General features: G+C 41.7%; 1 protein-coding gene across 1 annotated transcript in view; it reads left to right on the top strand.

Moving 5' to 3' along the window:
• The window catches only part of LOC140742091 (troponin C, slow skeletal and cardiac muscles-like), a 29,339-nt gene that overhangs the window by 801 nt on the left and 9,987 nt on the right, over window positions 1-18,551 (top strand). The window contains exons 3-5 of the mRNA XM_073072917.1: window positions 73-219; window positions 5,279-5,393; window positions 17,321-17,457. Coding sequence (XP_072929018.1) covers window positions 73-219; window positions 5,279-5,393; window positions 17,321-17,457 — 399 coding nt within the window. The remainder of the gene's footprint in view (window positions 1-72; window positions 220-5,278; window positions 5,394-17,320; window positions 17,458-18,551) is intronic.

The following is an 18,551-nucleotide window of genomic DNA, read 5'->3' as shown; positions in this document are numbered from 1 at the left end:
AAAATCAAAAGCAGTTCAATGTAATAGTTGAATTTGATGGTCCTAATGCCTTTTTTGTTTTTCCTTTTACAGAATTCAAGGCAGCTTTTGATATTTTTGTGCAAGATGCTGAAGATGGTTGCATTAGTACCAAAGAGCTGGGTAAAGTAATGCGAATGTTGGGTCAGAACCCAACACCAGAGGAGCTACAGGAGATGACTGATGAAGTGGATGAAGATGGTACAGTTATGAATTATGTTGCATCATCTCATTCAATAATTTATCAAAATAAAATGAGATTTCAATATCTATGACTCAAGTCCAAAACTGTATAACATTATGTATCCTAATACAGTCTTGTGCAAATGTCTTCTGGATATCTATATAGCTAGGATGACTAAGACTTATGCATAGTATTGTTTACTGGTTAAGACAGGAGGATGGTTGCGAAATAGAAATAAGAATACTTTGCTTTGTATTAGCTCAGTAGTATTAAGTGTTATTTGATAACTTGAAATATAATACCGGTATACAGTACTGTGCAAACGTCATATACCGCTACGGTCCCTATAAGCCTGAGACTTTTGCTGACAAGGTCACTACTCCATTTTTGCACAGTATATTAATGAAAATCTATTCTTTACACAGTGATCAGATTGTGCTGGAATAAAATCTGCATATTCATAAAACTCGACTGGAAAAAATTAAAATGAACATATTATGTTATATAACTTCAAAATATTCAACTAATTCAAAGGAGGAAACCATGGGAGCCTGGGAATGCGGGTCTAACTTCAAGCTTATTTTAAGCAAGGCATGTTTTGATCAAGTGGTAGAGTGATGATATATGCAATTCACATATTTATACATATAACCCATAATTTAAATGAACAAGAATGTTTAATCAGACAATATATGTGTGTATATATATGTGATTACTCAAACATTACTTAAATATTAAATACACAACACTCCTCTGTACTTAGCTATATACTCAAACACAATAGAGAATACACTGTATACTACATAATACATCTACTATATACAGACATCCACAGCATAGTAAATTTTTAATTATCCCTAAAGATTTAACCACTGTGGGGGATTTCTTATTCTTGTGGTTGGGATAATGTCTTTCTTGGCAAGGGGAATCACTCTCTTTGGCAGGTGAGACTTGTGGCTGAGAAACAATCTCGTGTTCTGGGACATCCTCCGTGGTGTTTGCAGGAGATTGCTCTGAGACTACCAAATTGGCTATAACAGCAGTAACCAACCTTTTTCTTCTTCTAGTTTATATATCTTGATCTTGGAAAAGTCCATTTAGTTCATTGGAGTATACTCATTAATCTTTCTATTGCTCCCTCTCCTCTTTGTTTCCTCATCCCCGACATCATCTAGCAAATCCTCTGATTTCATATCTCCGATGTCTCTTGTCATTTTGGCTTTGGTCTTTGCATCTACTTTCACAAGCAGCTTTTTGTTTCCCAGTTGAAGTTCATACAATAACCTGAGTGCACACAGAGTAGATTCTGGTTCTTTATACTGACAAAAGCCAAATGCTTGCAGCTTTCCTGAAGCTCCCTGAACTCATTCCCAATGTAAAACCAAGCCACATTTCACAAGTAACTGCCTGATTAACATGCTAGAAGCTTTCTCAGATAAGTTTCCTAAAAAACTGTTGTAGTTGAACCACTGCTTTCCAATCAGAGGCACAGAGGTTGGCACCAGCACCTGGTTGACCTCTGATGGGTAACAGTTCATGGTGTTCAGCATTCAGACAGTTGTGGCATCATCCAATATGTCTTAATTCACTTTCAGTTGGCTTCATAGCAGGGAATGTGGCATGCAAATAGTGGATGGATCTCCGATCAAGTTGTAGTTGTCTCAGCCAATGCTGGCCTTCTATTTTTACCACATACAAGCTCAATGTGGCTTGTTGGTTGTATTTCACTTTTACAAATATCATTCTCACAGGAGTTATCTTTTCTCTAGTATAAGTTTTTAGTTTGATATCTGCAGGCTTCAGTTCAATGTCTTAGAAATGTCATTTGAACTCATTTTGTTTAATGACTGAAACAGCTAAACTAGTATCTAATTCCATTTTAATTAATCTGCTGTTCACTTCTGGCATAGGCTATATTGCTTGTCCATTGTTAATTTTCACACTGTAAATCTCAAGGCTTCACAGTCCCGTGTCACTCTCATCATTATCAGATTTTTCATCAACAGTATGCAGATTAGTTCTCTTTTTGAAACTGCAACTTGACTTTTTAGCTTTTTCTCTTTCCTGTGCAGTCCATTTATTTTTTGACTGGCCAACATCTTTTTGTTGTATTTGTTGTCCTATCTTGTTGTATCTTCTGCAAGTCTTGCCTTTAAATTTGCATTGGTCTGGTGTATGTGAGCCCCTGCCACAACAGTAACACAATTTGTTCAGCCAGTGTCAGGGTCTGGTCCAGTCCAGAATCTGCGTTCCGGGTCTCAATCCGGTCTGAGTGCTCCGGACTCCGGGTCTTGCAGCTGTCCCTCCCGGCCCCTTTGAGCCTGTTAAGATCAGCCTGGATCAAGGAGGCACACCTGTGGCCAATTCGGCTGCAGATGTTTATATGGGGCCGTGGGACAGAGACTGGGTGGGTGGTTGTTTTGTTCTGTATCTGGTTCTGCCCTGCTTGGAATCCTGCTCTGCCCTGGTTGCTGGACTGCTCTGTATATGCTCTATCTGGTTGGTCTTGTTCCCCTGCTTCTCTCCTTGTGCTGGTCCTGCTGTTCCACCTTATTCTCCTTGCTTGTGCTGCCACGCTGTCGGTTGCCTTTCCCAATTTACCAATGTACCCAGTGGATCACTGTAGTTTTGCTGCTTACGCTGGACCCAGCTTCCTACCCGTTGCCTCTGTTGGGCGGGTCGGGCTGGACTGCTGCTGCCCGGTGGGAGCTCTGCCCCTTCCTACTCATCGCCTCCGTCAGGCGGGTCTGGCTGGACTGCCGCTGCCCGGTGAGGGTTCTGCCCCCTCCTACACATTGCCTCCATTGGGTGGGTCCAGCTGGACTGCTGCTGCCTGGTGGGGGTTCTGCCCCTTCCACCTACTGCTCCCCAAGGGTTGTGCCCCGCACCTGCTCAGGTGTCCGCGACTGGCCCAGGCCTCTGTGTTTTCTGCCTGGGAGGCGGCCCTGCCCAGGATCCCTGTGGCCCGCCATGTGGGATCTGCCTGCCTGCCCCGAACTCTGGGATCCCCCTGCCTGCCTGCCTGCCCCGTCTGAACTCTGGGATCCCCCTGCCTGCCTGCCTGCCCCGTCTGAACTCTGGGATCCTCCTGCCTGCCTCGTTTGAACTCTTGGACCCAGCCCCACCTGCATTAACCCTTATATGCCATGGCATCCCCATCCTGTCCTCCCCCTAGTACTTCAGTGTCTGCGTCCTGTGTTTGGGTCCATCTGGCCCCTGTTCCTGATAGCCAGGCCCGTTTCCGTTTTGGCTTTTCAATTTTGGTCACTTTCATTCCTGACTGCAATTCAGTTTCATCTGTCTGCGGTTTCCATTGAAACAACAATTTCAACTGCTCTTTTAAATGTAAGTTGTGCTTTAGTTAGGAGCTATTTTTGAAGGCATTCTTGTACGATTCCACAAACTAAACAATCTCCTAGTACATCATGAAGCCATTACTGAACAGACAATGCTCAGGCAATCTCTTCAATTCAGTCACCTATGCTGAAATGGGCTCCCCTTCTTGATTCCACTTGTGAAAGCTAAAGCATCTGCAATCAACAATGGCTTCAGTTCTAAACGGTCCTGCATTACATTGACAATATCAGCAAAACTAATTTCAGATAGTTAGATTGGAGCAGTCAAACTTTGAAGGAGACAATATCCCTTTATATCTAATGCACTGAGCAGATTTGGTACTCATTGTCTATTTCATTTGATTCCAAATATTGTTTTTTTATTAATTTTTTAATTCAATTTTTAAGATAGTTACATAGAATTCATGTAGTTCATTCGATTCCAAATATTGTTGAATTAGCTCAGTATACATATTCTAGTCACCTTTAGTGTAATCAAATGCATCAATTTTCCCAATGTAACCAATTATTTCTGCTCTTTATTTTAATGATTAGTTTCACCTAGTACTCACTGTTTGTGAACCTATGAATTGTTCCATTTCCTGCTCTTTTTTGAAGAACAGTCATGTCTTTCCTTCCAAAGAACATGTGCTGCTCTGTTCTTCTGTTCCTCACTGCACATTTTTATTTTTACTTGAATGTCTCACTGTGCTTGAATGGATTCTAACTGTTTTGGCTTTGTTTCAAAAGTATCTCCTCACCATTGTTATGTTATGTAACTTCAAAATATTAAACTAATTCAAAGGAAAATAGAGGAGTCTGGGAATGAGGGTCTAACTTCATGTTCACTTTAAGTGAGGCATGCACATACCATTTGGTAGCAAACATGGTAATCCACACACACACACACACACACACACACACACACACACACACACACACACACACACACACACACACACACACACACACACACACACTTAATTATTAAATACACAACAGAATGAATATTCTAAACCATGATCGATTTTTATTAAGCAAATCGTTGTCATCATGGCTATCCCTCAAAGTCGAGGATGATGGTCTTCATTCCATTGACAAAGAGCAAAGAAGCCTGTGCGTGTATTGTTTAACGTGTACTTGATGTTGCACTCCAAGAAGCACACGATACTTCACAAATCAACCAACTGATTCCAATGGCATGGAAACCATGATGAATGGAGCTGATGGATTTGTTGCAGCCTTCTTCCACCTTCACAGCCATTGAGTTCGAAGTAACTTCATCCACCTGTTCCACCATTGAGGTCTTGGTTGTATTGTTCTTTGTCAGGGACCTCACCCTCGACCTTACCGCCATGGGTGACACTACCGGGAGCATAGCTCCAGACGGCATTGCTCTCGGGATCTCAGGACCACACAAACTTCTCCTCCACGACAAGGTGACAATCCACGGAAAAGTATTAAACAAATATCAGTATGACAATTATACCATGGTATTTTACTTTTGCAACAGCGCATCAAAATTTACCAATGTGTTTACATCTTGAGGTATTGTTCTGAGCCAAAACCAAAAGAATGTTAAGCTGGTATCAGAATATTGAAGGTATCACCAAGTTAATTTTTATATCAATAAATGTTACAATAATGTGCATCAATTTGTATTTGTGAAGTATACTGGGCTGCAATATGGCTATTTGATACTATAGAATCAATGAAAATATTTTTTTTGCTTTTCATTTAGGCAGTGGGACAGTTGACTTTGATGAGTTCTTGGTCATGCTGGTGAGATGTATGAAAGATGACAGTGAAGGAAAATCAGAAGAAGAACTGGCAGAACTGTTTCAAATGTTTGATAAGTAAATACTCAGTTTGAAATATACATGTAAACCCTCAATTTGTTTTCCTAGATATTTACATACTCACTGCTTGTGCAGTTATTAAATTTTCTAATGCAATGCTAATCACAAAATTGTTGTATGTCAATAGGAAGACATTTGTGTATTTCCATTGTTCTGAAAATGTTGGAAGAGCCGATTTAGTGAAATTGTATTTTAGAAATAATGGTGTAGTGCCATTATTAATGTGCAAGTCAGTCAATTTATAACCACATACAAAGTTCAGAATGTAAATAGAAATTATGTAATCCCTCATTCTTCAAAAATGTGTTCTTGAATGGTTTTAAATGGGAAATATGAAATAAAAATGCACAAAATGACAAAGTTGCAAACCTTCCTTACAAATACAGTTTATATTTTGGCAAGGGGATGGAGACCGGAGTGATAGGGATGAGGGAGGGGAAAATAGAAATAAATCATAGATAGCGTGCAACAGAGATGATAGAAAGAACAGGCAGGAGATGAGGTAAAATCACAACCAGTGGCAGGAGTTACAGAGGTGTGGTGCAGTTAAAACAGAAAGCATCAAATACTGGTCTGCAAGTGTTGTATTTGAATGCATTCAGCAAAATGGATGATCTTGAAATTCAGCTACAGATTGGCAAGTATGACGTTGTGGCCATCTCTGAAACTTGGCTAAAGGATGGCTGCCATTGGAAGTTGAATGTCCAGGGATATATGGTGTATCAGAAAGATAGGTTAGTAGGCAGAGGGGGTGGTGTGGTCCTATGTATACAGGGGCGTATCTATGGAAAATAGCGCCTATGGCAAGCACTGAAATTGCGCCCCTGTCTAAACATCTGACACCCATCTTTTAGATAACTTTACCATAATATCAGCTCAAAAATACAAGTCAAGCTCATTAATCTTTTAATTAACAAATTATGGCACTACATGAAAATTGTAACTGCACCTTCCTTGCTTTCACTAATGCAAATTGGTCTACGATGTGATCAAAGTCAGTTTTTTCTGTTTCTTCTCTTTCTACACTCAGCAGAGCAAGATCATAGAGTCTGCCTTGACCCATGGAGGCTCTCAAATACGAAAGTATTAGTTTTAACTTGCTGAATGATCTCTCACAGCTGGCAATGGAAACTGCGATGGTTAGCATTATCTGAATAGCAATGAGAAGGTTAGGGAAGATGCTCTCATCTCCATACTGAACAATAAATTCAAGAAGCTCTTCAGGTCTTGATATTTTCATGTTGAGCTGCCTTGATAGCAGCATTCTGCAATCCAAAATTTCTTCATATAGCTGCTGTCCATCAACATCAGAGCTGTACAATTCGCCCAAATTTTCGCACTTCTTCTTTAGGTCGTTACTGTCGGCGTCGTTACACAGTCCCTTGACGTCAAGAAGGAATCCAAACTTGGCATCAGTGTCGTGCAAATGAGCAAACCTTTCGTCCATTTCTCTGTGAAGACAGTTGAGTGTTCCCTTCATGACTCTTTCCATTTCCTCCTTAGCTGTTAACCCATTGTCTCTCTAGTCCTCATCAGCCATTCGTTTCTTTCGTCTCTGATGTCTTTCAACTTCAATATTCCATTCTTGATAGAGACCAACTCCTTCTTCAAGTGACTCACTGACCAACATGTGCGAGTGAGGCAAGGAACAGAAGGATTATACAGATTAATACGTGGCTGAGAGGATGGTGCAGGAGGGAGGGCTTCAGGTTTTTAGATAATTGGGCTTTGTTCCAGGGAAGGTGGGATCTGTTCCAATGGGACGGTTTACACCTGAACTGGAGCAGTACTAACATTCTTGCAGGAAAGTTTGCTAGTGTTTCTCAGGGGGGTTTAGGCTAAATTTGCAGGGGGCAGGGATCCAGAATGCGAGAGAGGATAGTGAGATGAAGAATAAAGGACAGGTGGGGACTACACGGTTCTGGAATATTAAGTGTGTAGTAGAGAAAGGTGAGGCGGAACAAGTGATAAGGAGGACACACGTACAGAGGGATGGTCTGACGGAACATGGAGTTAAATGTGCAAAAAGAATAAGTAAATTTAGGAAGGACAACAAAATTCAAGGGGTGTATAGCCTGATGGGAGTTCGGGGAGCTGGGTTAAGCACAATAGGCAGCGATTTAAACAGAGAGAGGAGAAATGGGCTAAAAATTCTATATCTGAATGCACAAAGTGTCAGAAATAAGGCGGATGAGCTTGAAGCTCAGGTGCGAATGGGTAACTATGATGTTGTTGGGATAACGGAGACATGGCTGCAGGGAGATCAGACCTGGGAAATGAATGTACAAGGGTATACGTGCTATCGTAAGGACAGAAATGTGGGCAGAGGGGGTGGGGTGGCCCTGTTGGTGAGGAATGAGATTCAGTCCTTTGCAAGGGGGGACATAGGATCAGGAGAAGTAGAGTCTGTGTGGATAGAACTGAGGAACAGTAAGGGCAAAAAGACCCTAATGGATGTTGTCTACAGGCCACCAAACAGTAGCATGGATACTGGGTGCAAGTTGAATAGGGAGTTAACATTGGCATGTGGCAAAGGAAATGTCGCAGTAGTTATGGGGGATTTCAACATGCAGGTGAATTGGGAGAATCAGGTTGGTGCTGGACCCCAGGATAGGGAGTTTGTAGAGTGCCTATGGGATGTATTTTTGGAACAGCTTGTACAAGAGCCGGCCAGGGACAAGGATATTCTGGATTTAGTCTTGTGTAATGAACAGGATTTGATAAGCGATCTTGAAGTAAAGGAGCCATTAGGAGGTAGTGACCATAATATGATAAGTTTTTATCTGCAAGTTGAGAAGGATAAGGGCAGATCAGAGGTGTCAGTGTTGCAGTTGAACAGGGGAGACTATGGAGCCATGAGGGAGGAGCTGGCCAAAGTTAACTGGATGGATATCCTAGCAGAAAAGACAGTGGAACAGCAATGGCAGGTATTCTTGAGAATAATGCACAAGGTGCAAAATCAGTTCATCCCCCAGAGAAGGAAGGATTCAAAGGGGGGAAAAGGGCCACAGTGGTTGACAAAGGAAGTCGGAGATTGCATAGCATTAAAAAAAAGGAAGTATGACAGAGCTAAGGTGAGTGTTAGGACAGATGATTGGGAAATTTTTAAGGAACAACAGAACTTAATTAAAAAGGCAATACGGGGAGAAAAAATGAGGTACGAACACAAGCTAGCCAGGAATATAAAGGCGGATAGCAAAAGCTTTTTTAGGTATGTGAAGAGAAAGAAGATAGTTAAAACAATGTTGGGCCCTTGAAGAATGAATTGGGTGAAATTGTTATGGGAAACAGAGAAATGGCAGAAGAATTTAATAAGTACTTTAGATCTGTCTTCACTAGGGAAGACACAAGCAATCTCCCAGATGTATGGATGGGCCAAGGACATAGGGTAACAGAGGAAATGAAACAGATTGACATTAGGAAGGAAACAGTGATGAGTAGACTGATGGGACTGAAGGCTGACAAATCCCCAGGTCCAGATGGTCTGCATCCTAGGGTACTAAAGGAGGTGGCCCTGGAAATTGTGGATGCATTGGTAATCATTTTCCAATGTTCCTTAGATTCAGGATCAGTTCCTGAGTATTGGAGAATGGCTAATGTTATCCCACTTTTTAAGAAAGGAGGGAGGGAGAAAACAGAGAACTATCATCCTGTCAGCCTAACATCAGTAGTGGGGAAGATGCTAGAGTCCATTATTAAGGATGAAATAGTGGCATATCTAGATAGCAGTGATAGGATTGGGCCGAGCCAGCATGGATTTATCAAGGGCAAATCATGCTTGACTAATCTATTGGAGTTTTTCGAGGATGTAACCAGGAAGTTAGACAAGGGAGATCCAGTGGATGTAGTGTACCTCGATTTTCAGAAGGCATTTGATAAGGTCCCACATAGGAGATTGGTGGGTAAAATCAGAGCTCATGGCATTGGGGGGAAGATATTGACATGGATAGAAAACTGGTTGGCAGATAGAAAGCAAAGGGTAACGGTGAATGGGTGTTTCTCGGAATGGCAGGTGGTGACTAGTGGGGTGCCACAGGGCTCGATATTGGGACCACAGCTGTTTACAACTTACATCAACGATTTAGATGAAGGCATTGAGAATAACATCAGCAAGTTTGCTGATGATACTAAGCTGGGTGGCAGTGTGACATGTGATGAGGATGTTAGGAGAATTCAGGGTGACTTGGATAGGCTGAGTGAGTGGGCAGATACTTGGCAGATTATGTTTAATGTGAATAAGTGTGAGGTTATCCACTTTGGGAGTAAGAACAGGAAGGCAGATCATTATCTGAACGGTGTAGAGTTAGGTAAGGGAGAAATACAAAGAGATCTAGGAGTCCTTGTTCATCAGTCACTGAAGGTGAATGAGCAAGTGCAGCAGGCAGTGAAGAAGGCTAACAGAATGTTGGCCTTTATTACAAAGGGAATTGAGTACAAGAGCAAGGAAATTCTTTTGCATTTGTACAGGGCCCTGGTGAGACCACACCTGGAGTATTGTGTACAGTTTTGGTCTCCAGGGTTAAGAAAAGACATCCTGGCTATAGAGGAAGTGCAGCGTAGATTCACAAGGTTAATTCCTGGGATGTCCAGACTGTCTTACGCAGAGAGGTTAGAGAGACTGGGCTTGTACACACTGGAATTAAGGAGATTGAGAGGGGATCTGATTGCAACATATAAGATTATTAAGGGATTGGACAAGATAGAGGCAGGAAATATGTTCCAGATGCTGGGAGAGTCCAGTACCAGAGGGCATGGTTTGAGATTAAGGGGTAGGTCATTTAGGACAGAGTTAAGGAAAAACTTCTCCCACAGAGTTGTGGGGGTCTGGAATGCACTGCCTCGGAAGGTAGTGGAGGCCAATTCTCTGGATGCTTTCAAGAAGGAGCTAGATAGGTATCTTATGGATAGGGGAATCAAGGGATATGGGGACAAGGCAGGAACCGGGTATTGATAGTAGATGATCAGCCATGATCTCAGAATGGCGGTGCAGGCTTGAAGGGCCGAATGGTCTACTTCTGCGTCTATTGTCTATTGTCAACACTTCTCTTTCATCATAAAAATGATCTCGGAGAGCTTTCAAATCCAGGGCAGCATTGTGGAAGTTCATGCTAGGATCCTGCAGCCTCTTTTGAATACGGTCAATACGAATGAGTACTTTGTTCCAAAATCCTAGCAAAATCAGAAAATTGTAACTCAACATGCAGTTGTATAGCTGCCTTGCGCCACTTCTTGTTTCACTGGTCTCGTTTTCATTGTCTATCATGTCCTGGAGAACTTGAAGTATCTCCTCAAGGTACTTGTTGACGGGCTTCACTGCTTCTGTCCTTGCACTCCACCTGGTTTCGGACACCAACTTACCAACCACAGGCACAGTGTTTTTGAGTTTTTCCCGGCGCTGTGTTGAACAAGAGAAAAACACGTAGAGAGCTTCGATGGTTCCAAAAAACGTGACCATCGTTATATCCTGCTTGGCTGCATGTACACCCACAAAATTGAGTGAGTGATTGTCGCAATTCACAAACACTGCCAGGTTGTTTTTCTCACTTATTCTTTGATGAACACCACTTCTGTGTCCAGCCATCACAACAGTGTTGTCATAGCATTGTGACCGACAATCTTGTAGCTCCATTTCGTCCTTCTCTAGTTGTTTCAAGATGTCTTCACCCAAGCTCTCAGCATCCTTCTGGCTTATCTGGATAAAACCAAGGAAGGACTCTCTAACACGAACTGATTTCCTCTCAAAATCAACTTCCACGTACCTCACTACTTCTGACATCTGCTCACGGTGTGCCTGATCAGGAGTCGAGTCAAACATGAGACCATAGTATTTGGCTTTACAAATGCTTCTCAGTAAACTCTGGTGAACAGTGGATGCCATCATGTGGATGAATTCGTTCTGGACACCCGATGAAAGATAAGATGTGGATCCAGGATGACTTTCCAAATCAGTGAGGTGTTCTTTTATGACAGGGTCAAAGATGGCCAGTAGTTTCAGTAAGCCAAGGAAATTTCCCACATTGGAGCCATCGTTAGCTGAAGTGACTCCCTGTGTCCTTGCAAAGCCAGGTTTTGAGTCACAAGGAAATTTATGCAGTGAAGGATTCTCATCAAGATACCACGCCACTTCTGCTTTTCCTTCTCCATCTGTGACTGAAATACCACGTCAATAACTCCTCTGTTTCCAGCTAAATTTCTTTCCTTTTCTTTCCACTGTGTGAAACATTCCCGATGATTCTTGGCATTTTCATGAACACTAATCCTTTCAGGTGCTTTCCACTGGTTGAATCCACTTTCCTGCTCCAATGAGGATTGATGGTCTGACTGGGAATAGAGAAGACAACAGATACAAAATGCAGACATTTTAGAAGGGGAATAGACCAGCCATGAGCGAATCACTTCCTCACCACAACCATTTCCCAATTTCCTCTTGAACCAAGTTTAGTTCATTGTGCGGTTATTTGTTGGTAGGAAAGGCCCTTCACTGTTCTGCAAACACTTCGAACCCATCTTTATTATTTCTGTTCTCAACACATCAGGCAGAATTGCTTTTACAGTATCATTGTCAAATTTCAGAAGTTCAATGTCATGCTGTTCAATCACTTCTGGTATGACAGTTCGAGGCTCTTTGACACCATCCAGTTCACTAGGTTCAGCGTTGTCAGGTTCAATCTCATCAAGTAAAATCTCGTCAATAAACTCAACATCACCACCACCACCATTGTCTTCCCCTCCTGTCATGTCCACGTTCCCTGTGGCAGCCTCACCCCTAATTTGACGACTTCCTCCTCGGCTTAGAACCATAGAACCATAGAACATTACAGCAAAGAAACAGGCCTTTTGGCCCTTCTTGGCTGTGCCAACCCATTTTGCTGCCTAATCCCACTGACCTGCACCTGGCCCATATCCATCTCATCCATGTACCTGTCCAAGTTTTTCATAAATGTTAAAAGTGAGCCCGCATTTACCACTTCATCTGGCAGCTCATTCCACACTCCCACCACTCTGTGTGTGAAGAAGCCCCCCCCCCAATGTTCCTTTTAAACTTCTCCCCCCTCACCTTTAACCCAAGTCTTCTGGACTTTTTCCTCCTCTAACCTCAGTGGAAAAAGCCTGCTTGCATTCACTCTATCTATACACAACATAATTTTATATACCTCCATCAAATCTCCCCTCATTCTTCTACACTCCAGGGAATAAAGTCCTAACCTATTCAACCTTTCTCTGTAATTCAGTTTCTCAAGTCCCAGCAACATCCTTGTAAACCTTCTCTGCACTCTTTCAACCTTATTAATATCCTTCATGTAATTAGGTAACCAAAACTGCACACAGCACTCCAAGTTCGGTCTCACCAATGCCTTATTCAACCTTGCCATAACATTCCAACTCTTATATTCAATACTTTGATTTATAAAGGCCAATGTGCCAAAAGCTCTCTTTATGACCCTATCTACCTGTGACGCCACTTTTAGCGAATTTTGTATCTGTATTCCTAGACCCCTCTGTTCTACTGCACTCCTCAGTGTCCTACCATTTATCTTGTATGTTCTACCTTGGTTTGACCTTCCGAAGTGCAATACCTCACACTTGTCCGCATTAAATTCCATCTGCCATTTTTCTGCCCATTCCTCCAACTGGTCCAAATCCCTCTGCAAGCTTTGAAAACCTTCCTCACTGTCCACTACACCTCCAATCTTTGTATCATCAGCAAATTTGCTGATCCAATTTACCACATTATCATCCAGATCATTGATATAGATGACAAATACCAATGGATCCAGCATTGATCCCTGTGACACACCACTAGTCACAGGCCTCCACTACCACTCTCTGACTTCTCCCATTGAGCCAAAGTCTAATCCAATTTACTACCTATCCATGTATACCTAGCGACTGAATCTTCCTAACTAACCTCCCATGCGGGACCTTGTCAAAGGCCTTACTGAAGTCCATGTAGACAACATCCACTGCCTTCCCTTCATCCACTTTCCTTGTAACCTCCTTGAAAAATTCTAATGGATTTGTTAAACATGACCTACCATGCACAAAGCCGTGTTGATTCTCCCTAATAAGTCCCTGTCTATCTACCGGTAAGTACTTGTAGATCTTATCACTTAGTGCTCCTTCCAATAATTTACCTACTACCGACATCAAACTTACCGGCCTATAATTTCCCGGATTACTTTTAGGTGTTTAGGCATTTGTACTAGATCCACCTTTGGATTCCAACAAACTTGTAGCAGGTACAGGTGACTCTATGGAATGTGTCGACCTACTTGTTCCAGGCTTTTCAAAGAAGGGCATAAGGGCTCGACTTCTTGGTTTCCTCTGCCTCCAACTTTCGTCTCTTCCGTCCTTCAGCTCCACTTTCCTTCTTCATGAAGAAATGTTTCATGGTCTTCTTACACAATGCTCTGAAATAAGGCCATCCTAGTGCTTCTCACCCATGATAACCAAAGACAGGTCATACATCTGAAGAAAATTCTTTATTTCACTATGCGAGGATGGCTTGTCTGACTTTAATAGAAACTGCTCAGTGGTGCCCCCCCCCACCCTTCAAGTGGTGCCCAGGGCACTTGCCATATCTGCCATACCTTAGATACGCCACTGTATGTACAGTATAAGAAATAATATTAAATCATTAGAAAGGGATGACATAGGATTGGAAGGTGTAGAGTCTCTATGGGTTGAGTTAAGAAATGGCAAGGGTAAAAGGACCCTAATGGCAGTTGTATACAGGCCTCCAAACAGCAGCTGGGATGTGGATTACAAATTACAGCAGGAGATAGAAAAGGCATGTCAGAAGGGCAATGTATGATAATCGTTGGGGAGTTTAACATGAAAATGGATTGGGAAAACCAGGCCAGTACTGAACCTTAAGAGAGAGAATTTGTAGAATGTCTAAGGGATGGCTTTTTATAACAGCTTGTTGTTGAGCCCAGTGCTGGATTGGGTGTTGTGCAATGATCCAGAGGTGATAAGAGAGCTTAATATTAAGGAACCCTTAGGGAACAGTGATCACAATATGATCGAGTTCACTTTGAAATTTGAGAAGGAGAAACTAAATTCCAATGTATTGGTATTTCAGTGAAATAAAGGAAATTACAGTGACATGAGAGGAGAACTGACCAAGGTTGACTGGAAAGGGACACTAGCAGAAAGGACAGCAGAGCAGCAATGGCTGGAGTTTCTGTGAAAAATGAGGGAAGTGCAGGCCAGATATATTCCAAATAAGAAGAAATTTTCAAATGGAAGAAGGCTGAGACATCAGAGCCAAAGTAAAAGTAAAAGAGGCGGCATACAAGGAAGCCAAAGCTAGTGGGAAGATAGAGGATTGAGAAGCTTTTAAAAACTTGCAGAAGGAAACTAAGAAGGTCATTAGGGAGGAAAAGATGAATTATGAAAGGAAGCTGCCCTCTATTGTGGACCTGTACTCTTCCAGGTTGAAGAAGAGGGTGGGGAACATCATAAAGGACTCCTCCCATCCTGCGCAAGGACTGTTTGATCTGCTTCCGTCTGGTAGGCGCTTCAGATCCCTCCAGACTAAGACTAATAGGCATTGGAGAAGTTTTTTCCCTACTGCGGTCACTTTGCTGAACAGTTAACTGCCAGTTAACTGTCGGCTAACTATTACTTGGATTGCACTACCTGTACGTATAATCTATATTTTCATTTATATTTATCATTATTATTGTTATGAGCAGAGAGACAACATCTGCCGGAAGTAAATTCCTTGTATGTGCATAGGTACTTGGCGATTAAAGTCTGATTCTGATTCTGATTCTGAATATCAAAGAAGATACTAAAAGTTTTTTAAGTATATAAAGGGTAAAAGAGAGTTGAGGGTAGATATAGGACCAATAGAAAATGGCACTGGAGATTTTGTGATGAGAGACACAGAGATTAGAGAGAAAATGAATGCGTATTCTGCATCAGATTCTGGCATTGTACCGGATGACTGGAAAATTGCAAATATTACTCCACTATTTAAGAAGGATAGGAGGCAGCAGAAAGGAAACTATAGACCTGTTGGCCTGACATCAGTGGTTGGGAAGATGTTGGAATTGATTGTTAGGGTTGAGATTATGGGGCATCTGGAGGCTCAAGACAAGATAGCCCAAAGCCAGCATGGTTTCCTGAAAGGAAAATCCTGCCTGGCTAACCTACTGCAATTTTTTGAGGAAATTACAAACAGGGTACACAAAGGAGATCCAGTAGATGTGGTGTACTTGGATTTTCAGAAGGCCTTTGACAAGGTGCCGCACATGAGGCTGCTTAGCAAGGTAAGAGCCCATGGAATTACAGGGAGGTTACTAGCATAGGTGGAGCATTGGCTGGTTGGCAGAAAACAGAGAGTGGGAATAAAGGGATCCTATTCTGGCTGGCTGCCGGTTACCAGTGGAATTCCACAGGGATTGGTGTTGGGACCACTGCTTTTCACGATGTATGTCAATGATTTGGACTATGGGATTAATGGATTTGTGGCTAAATTTGCCGATGATACAAAGATAGCTGGAGGAGAGGGTCATGTTGAGGAAACAGAGAGCCTGAAGAGAGACTTATATAGTTTAGGGGTATGGGCAAAGAAGTGGCAAATGAAATACAATGTTGGAAAGTGCATGGTCATGCACTTTGGTGGAAGAAATAAATGGGCAGACTATTATTTAGATGGAGAGAGAATACAAAATGCAGAGATGCAAAGAGACTTGGGAGTCCTTGTGTAGGATACCATAAAGGTTAACCTCCAGGTTGAGTCGGTGGTGAAGAAGGCAAATGCAATGTTGGCATTCATTTCTAGAGGTATAGAATATAAGAGCAGGGATGTGATGTTGAGGCTCTATAAGGCTCTCATGAGACCACACTTGGAGTATTGTGTGCAGTTATTTTAGAAAGGATATACTGACATTGGAGGGGTTTCAGAGAAGATTCACGAGAATTATTCCAGGAATGAAAGGGTTACTGTATGAGAAATGTCTGGCAACTCTTGGGCTGTATTCCCGGAGTTCAGGAGAATTAGGGGGGGATCTCATAGAAACATTCCGAATGTTAAAAGACCTGAACAGGTTAGATATGGCAAAGTTATTTCCCATAGTAGGGGAGCCTAGGAGAAGAGGGCACAACTTCAGGATTGAAGGACATCCTCTTAGAACTGAAATGCAGAGAAATTACTTTAGTCAGAGGGTGGTAAATCTGTGGAATTTGTTGCCACGAGCAGCTGTGGAGGCCAAGTCATTGGGTGTATTTAAGGCAGAGATAGATAGGTTCTTGATTAACCAGGGCATCAGAGGGTATGGGAAGAAGGCAAGGGAGTGGGGTGACTGATAGGATTGGATCAGCCTTTGATTGAATGGTAGAGCAGTCTATATGGGCCGAATGGCCTACTTCTGCTTATATATCTTATGGTCTTATAGTCTTATGTTTTGCTATTTGAATGCACATGACTATTTTGTTCCAGTGTAGGTAAATTCTAAATAAAGAGGTGAGTCTTAATTATTTCTAAGCACAATAATTACTTCTTTAGCGAGAAAAATGAATTTCCCTTAAGGCCCATTTCCTTTGATTTTAATTATCAAATGTTAATACATATCTCCTTTGTCTGCTAACCTTTGCCAGTAGAAAGAGGGCAGTTCATTCAGTTACACTCTTAAAATTGATAAAGGTTTTGAATAATGCTTCACTAAATGTATTTGTAACATGAAATCAAACCATGAGACCTACTCTTGCCCTCAATGCAAACAAGCGATTTTTTACTCGAATATTATCATTGATTTTTACTTGTTTACTTCTATAATTGATTCAAGGTAGTTTGTGAACAATTCTTATTTCAGAAATAAAGGCAACGAGCTTAAAGTTAAATTGCATAAATGTGGAAGTACATAACAAGGAAAATAATAGTCCGACTTTTATACCTACCAATATTTTAACAGAAATGCTGATGGTTACATCGACGTTGACGAATTAAAGACAATGCTGGAGGAAACAGGTGAATGCATCACTGAAGGTAATATAGAGGAGCTAATGCGAGATGGTGACAAAAATTGTGATGGAAGAATAGATTATGATGGTATGTTACTTAGCCATTTAGCTTTTTATAGGCCACAGACTTCAGCAACTAAGATAATCTCCAAAGAGTTAGTTATTTGTTGAATAGTCCCAAGTTTTAGAATGACCAGAATCTTATTTAATTCAGAAATGCAATGCGAAATGGGTCCTTTTGGTTCAACAATCAGCTCTGCCCAACAACCCACTTATTTAATAGTAGCCCAATTACAAAACAATTTTACAATGACCAATTAAGCTATTTACTGGTACGTCTTTGGACCGTGGGGGGAAACCAGAGCACCCGAAGGAAACCCATGTGGTCAAGGGGAGAACGTACAAAGTCATTACAGATGGTGCTGGAATTGAACTTTTAACTCTGAAATGCTGAGAGCTGTAATGGTGTTGCATTTAACCGCTATGCTACTGTGGGAGGCATCTCTTTAAAGGGATTTGATATTCAGCCAGTTACTAAATCAGAATATATTAAGACATACTGTACTTTTAAAACACAAAATTATTTAAAAGTTATAAATGATACTCCTTAATATGCAGTACGTTTGTCATGGTCCTGAATGAATAGTGTCAGGCATACAAGTTTCGGTGATCCATTTCCCTGGACTATGGTAGCTACTGCTGCCCCTTTAAGAGTCAGACTGACAATTATTGTCTGCCACATTCCTTCATGGAAAGTCTGTAGTTAACAGCTATGTGCTGAACATTCAGTGCTCAATTGTAGGAGCTCCATTTTTAGTACTAATGGTTGTGGAGTCTAAGCTTGAGTCTTTCTCTGTACTTGGGTTTACCACCATCCATAGTTCTCTTGTTACAATGTCAGAATTGTTCCAAAAAGTCAGAATCATGCTGAAACTGACAACTGACCTTGAAATCTCTAGGTCTCTGTAGGTAATGTTCTTAGAGGTTAATGAAGCGTGGTATTGAAAGGTACATGTCAGAAAAATGTATACAATATACATCCTGAAATGCTTTTTCTTCACAATCATCCATGAAAACAGAGGAGTACCCCAAAGAATGAATGATAGTTAATGTTAGAACCCCAAAGTCCCCCCAGCAACCCCCCATGCACAAGCAGCAGCAAAGCCATGATCCCACCCCTTC

Source organism: Hemitrygon akajei, chromosome 19 (genome assembly GCF_048418815.1).
Source record: "Hemitrygon akajei chromosome 19, sHemAka1.3, whole genome shotgun sequence".
Lineage (NCBI taxonomy): Eukaryota > Metazoa > Chordata > Chondrichthyes > Myliobatiformes > Dasyatidae > Hemitrygon > Hemitrygon akajei.
This window is presented reverse-complemented; position numbering and strand designations above follow the sequence as displayed.